The sequence below is a fragment of the Solenopsis invicta genome, chromosome 14 (genome assembly GCF_016802725.1).
Source record: "Solenopsis invicta isolate M01_SB chromosome 14, UNIL_Sinv_3.0, whole genome shotgun sequence".
NCBI classification, from domain to species: domain Eukaryota; kingdom Metazoa; phylum Arthropoda; class Insecta; order Hymenoptera; family Formicidae; genus Solenopsis; species Solenopsis invicta.
Genome location: NC_052677.1, coordinates 7063385 through 7069124, shown reverse-complemented (window position 1 = coordinate 7069124; position 5740 = coordinate 7063385). Strand labels below are relative to the sequence as shown.

Genomic DNA, 5740 nt, shown 5'->3' with positions numbered 1-5740 from the left:
TAACAATTTAATCTTGCCGGGAAATAATAACAATAATTTGAATAAAATGCGTATTTATAAGAAACGAACTTTCTCCGATGATACATCAAGTGAAGAAGGTATTAATGATCGAACGTGAAACAGATTTACTTAATCATAAACAGAGACTTCCTTATGGAGGGTATGGAGCTTTTCAAGGAGAATCAAGGAGAACAAACAAATCAAATCGACGTTTATGATATCTAAAAGCTGTTTATCATACGTTTATTATTTGTTATTTCTCCCTGGGTACCTGAAACTCCCGTGGGTGTGGAATTGATCCGGAATTCGAAGTATTAAAAAAAAATATTTATTTTTATTTCTGACTAATTTTAAGAAATTTTAATTAACTTGACAAAAATCAGCATTTGAATATGATATCCTCATTGCATGCCACAACACATACAACAAGAAAGATAACGTATTTGTATGTTGTTCAAACTATCTCTCCTCTCTCTCTTCCTGCGTTTATATCAGGAAAAATCAAATCTCTGTCTCTGTGCTTTAACAATTTTAAAACAATAAAATAATTTTTAATTTGTAGGCCATCGAAAAAAAGTAACATAATAATTTTAATACTACCTAATTATGTACCGCAGGTAGAAAGAGAACATTCGTTACAATGGCAAAGCAAACAATTAAACAATAAATCTTTTAAGCCAGGTTAGTTTTTTTATGTACATGGCGTTAAATAATCTGTATGTGGTATGCATTCCCCGTGTAGTCCTCTCTCTTATAATTTCATATAATGTATGTACAGTAACGTATTCTACATGAATGCATGCGCATATGGTTATACATTAATGACCGATAGCGTACGCGAATTGCACATTTTTATTTTTAATTATTATTTATATGCATTTGGATCAGACGGATCAAGCAAAGAACAGGATATATCGAAATTCGATGAAACATTCCAAAGTTTGATGGATGACGTGGAAGATGATAAATCAGATCTGTTCGCGACTGCACGTTGCCAAGAGAGAACGTGCGCGAACTTGAGTTTGCCGGGCGAGCTCGAGTGAGCGCGAGTGAGACGCGTAAGTTAAGTAAGGCGCAGCTTGCCGTTGTCCTGCCGCTGAGCGCGACAGCGTTCGAGTGAGCCGAGAGGCGCGACGAGGATCGACCGCGATCAGCTGCTCCGCGAGCGTGCGAAATTTAAAGGCGCGAGGATTGAGATTGAAAGAAAGACTCAATAGGTCCGCTGCCCAAAATTCACGAAAGACCTTTATTGTTCAAATAGTCTCACTATGCACGCCACTGGCGTTAACAAATTTGTCGTTGGCTTTCACACACAAATTCCGACCAGCGTCGGTCAGTAATATATCAATTTTCAATCTCACGGTTGCGGCGCGATTTTAACTGCGATCGTTCTCGGTCGAATCACTCTGAGAGTCTGGTTGAGCGGCGAGATCTTCGGCAGAGCGACCGATCGACGGGAACAATTCGGGGGAAAGATCTTTCCGCGGGAAATCGTCTAATTGGCTGACTGGTCTAACATGATGACCGTGGCCAGCGTCTTAGGAGAAGAATATCAATATTTTGTCACGATCTTCCCGCCGAGTTGTCCTCGCCGTTAGCGCGTGATAGAGAACGGAGCGACCGAACACTCGACTCCGTATACACAAGCAAATAATAGCACCGAAGCTGGTCGAGATAATCGATTGTACACACAAGAAAGTAACAGCTTGAATTTTGAAACTTAAATCTACAGGACGCAATAAAATATACAAAATTGTTAACGTTGGTTTGATCGCGAACAAGATCAATCGGAAAGTATGATTAATTCATCAGATAACGAACAAGAAAATGGTAATATGTTACATTAATCATGATATGCGTTTAAAATAATTATACGGGATAATTAATTTTATACTTTGATATTTATTAATGCTTTGTTTTCTCTTTACTCACATTGTAATTAGAAAATATTTGATATTTTAAGATATGCATTAACATTAACAAAATAATATTTTCCTTTTTGTTTTTATATTAGAAACGCTAAAAGAAACTACTCTCAAAGAAACTACAAAAAATAATCCACAAGTAATAAATAAGAGAAAATTAAAAGGTATTTACGGTAAAGTTATATTAATTTATTATTTCCACAATTGTTCAATGTGAAACTCCGGAAGGATCATTATGTGCTAATTGCGTATATTGTAGAACATCTATTTATTGCTTTTATCAATATGAAATTAATATTTTTGTTTTATTTTTCATAATATTTAACAGCTCAGCAACGAATAAACTCCGATAAACATATTCAGCCAATTTTATTAAAGTGGTCCTCGTGAATCAGGTGGACCTTGTGATGAATCTATTGGTCGTGATCCTATTAGAAATCATCATAGATGTTGCTGCGGTTAATTTTTTTGCATTTATTTTTCTACTAATATAGAATCGCTTTTTTCGATTATGAATTGAGTAATTTGTTCATAGATGATTACTGGCAAAAAATGATGCAAGAATTTACAACAATTAAACGAAAAATTAATTTCATTACTAAACTTCTGGAAAACTCCAATCAAGCAGAAAATAATCCAATTATACGAGTTAAGGAATTCAGTCTGTTGCCAAATTTTCCATTAACAACAGTGGAACAGTTGGAAAACTTTAATATTCAGTTGAGAATTATCGCCGTCCAACAATAATTCGTATTATTATTTACAAATCATGAAGTCAACATAAGACTATGTTGTACAACTTTTCCTCCTAATATAAGCGTTTTAGCATCATATATTTTATAATAATGATATTATGTCTACAATGACATTATGGCCGACTTTGAGCTGTTTCATTCACTCAATATTAACTCTAGATGAATTCTATATGTTTGTATTTATTTTTAAGGGTACATTGAGACAAAAAATACCCTATAATTTTATTTCCCTATAAGTCAAGTTAAAATACATTTTTTTGCTCAAATAACAGAAAAATTCTCGTTATCACATATAATATTACAATACATATGAAAAACATACATACAAATTGTTCGTTAATTTGTTTAATCACTCTGTAAAAAATATGTGCTATTTATTGCATATTTGTTAAAACTCATTCAAAATGTATACATTATACATATTGTAGATTCAGAAAATGTCAAAGATTGGAAGAGAAAATATAACTAAAACGATGAGAAACATCATGTCTGAATGTATTGGGCACGATCTGGCGAAACTTTATACATGGACAGGACAAAAAAAGACGCTAGCCTTCAAAGGCTCTGAAATGTCTAATGCCATTATTGGTAAATATAAATTCTAATAGATATCTTTTAATACTGAGTAATACATATTGTAAACGTAAGAAAAAAATTAGAAGAGCTGTTTGGGATTTAACAGAATTTTTTGTTCCACAAACCATAAGTACTTCCTTTACTACTCCATGAGGCTGTTTTCTCAATTATTCCATTCTCTTATCATTATATCCTAATTTGCCTTATAGCTTCCAAATATCCCACATATGTGCGTATGTATATATTATTCTATTGGAGAAAATATACAAAACACACATTGCACATATCTCTATCTCATGTAGTATCTTATATTAAAGTAATTAAATTAATCATTTATGTATCGTGTTTTTAAAGTACATAATATACTCGATTTAATGAGGATTTGGATTCTCTTCGTGCATAAGGGATGGCATAGCAGGCAAAGGGTGTGTTCAGGAAGACGCTATTAGCATTAGCTATTTACATTATTCTATTTTTGTTTTAGATTTAATGAATAACAAAGATAGAAAACATTCTCCGAACGCATCCAATGTGGGGAGAGCGTCGCACGCTACGAAAGGTACAAACGCTGTGGAGAGAAGATTTTTTTATTTGTGCGAAACGGATGAGTTTTTGTTAGACCCGAAGTCCAAATCTTTGTTGGATGGAATGTATACACATGTTAATATGCAAATATTCATTATTTGTGTAATGAAGGCACTTATAAGTGTAGGCACTTATTATATGCATTTTTGATAAAAGATGATAGAATGTATCTAAAATCGTCATTTAAAATAATTACTTTACTTATAATATATTTATAGAAACAGTAATGAAGAACAATGATGCTACGATTTTCTAGATTGAAAAAGATATTAAAGAGTGGTTACGACGAGTCTGTGACAGATTGAGGTCTCTTTTAAATAAACAATAAATGTTATTTTATAGTATATATTATCCTGTTTTTTTTATTTTTATTTTACCTTTTCATCACTGAATTATATTTTTAATTATATTATATATTAAAAATCTCTCTATACAGTAACACGGAAAAGTGGACACTATAGATTATAGTCAACTTTTGAATGATTATAATGTTTCACATTTTTTGATAACTTACAGATAAATTTTAACTAAAAAATATTTGAAATTATATATTATCTATAAGTTGAAAGAGTAAGACGTTATAATTATTCAAAAATTGATTATTGAGTTTACTTTTCAGTCCTGTGTCAGGTAGCAATTGTAGATTGTAACTCGACTTATAGTCTACTTAAAAATTAATGTGGAGACGATTGTAAGACAATGGTGCGACGATTATAGTTGATTTCAGCCCTAGTAGCACAATGCATTGGCTTTACATTGGTTAACATTGGCTAAACATTGGTTATATTGAGAGTGCATTGGCCAATATTTCCCAATAAAAAGCCAATACTGGCCATAGAAATAATTGCACATGTACTTCTAATATTGCTCGCCAATTAAGATACATTATTGGATTATCGAAAGTACATTGGCCAAGGTTTCCCAATCTAAAGCAAATATTGGTTATAAAAGAAACGTTGATGTGTTGCCAATGTTACAAATCAATAATTGTATTGTAAATATTATCGATAGACGAAATAGGTTCATAAATGAAGAAACCTCTAAACGATCTACATCCCAATAAACAAACAATATTGTTTAAAAATTGTTATTTTATAAAAATTTTTCATATTTAATTTAATTATTGTATTATATTGACATATATTTTCTAAGTGCATTCTTACTTAAACAAATAACAGAAAAGTTATTCCAGATACTATTCCGCATTTGTGAAATTAGTAAAAAAAACTATAATTTTATATTTGTTTACATAAATAATGTGTTTTAATTATACATATTCCATTTTTTCGATAACGTATATTGATCTGATCTACCAGTTATATACACGTATCAGTACAAAGTGTTCGCAGGTCATCACGAGAGATCAGTTTGCAGCGATCACACAGGTCAAGCAACGTTCATCAGAGTCGCGACTTGGATGGGTGACCGCTTGGGTCTAAAGAAAATTCAATTAATATTGCAACTTTAATATTTGTTAATTAAGATGAAGTGTCAACCTTTTAATATTGGACCAATTGGAGCATTATTTACATATTTTGGAGGTATTAATATTTTAAAGATAACAAAAAAGTCAAAATAATGTGTTAATTTGATGTTAAATTAATCAAATTTACTTATCATTTTTTAAAATTATAAGAATAATACAAGAAATTAAATTTTTTCAAAAATATTCAAGTATAAGAGCTTCTAATAATTCTACTAATCAAATAACAGTAAAGGTAAATAAATGGGTCTTTAACAAGCAGATTGAATGGTATGGCAATCAATACATATTTATTTTGAAGAAATAATATACATAAGTAACAACTTTGAAAACTTTCAAATTTTGCCAGATCTAAAGTACATATATACAGGGTGATTCAGAACGACCCATGTGTCCCTGTAAAAACGTGTTCTTGA

At 31.3% G+C, this 5740-nt stretch overlaps 1 protein-coding gene across 1 annotated transcript; it reads left to right on the top strand.

Annotated features, from left to right (window-relative positions):
• The first annotated feature begins 3112 nt into the window (after positions 1–3112).
• On the top strand, positions 3113–4133 carry LOC120359600. Its single transcript, XM_039457621.1, has 2 exons — positions 3113–3268; positions 3741–4133. The coding sequence occupies exons 1-2, from the start codon at positions 3118–3120 to the stop codon at positions 3989–3991; spliced, it is 402 nt and encodes a 133-aa protein (XP_039313555.1). The 5' UTR covers positions 3113–3117; the 3' UTR covers positions 3992–4133.
• Positions 4134–5740: the final 1607 nt, after the last annotated feature.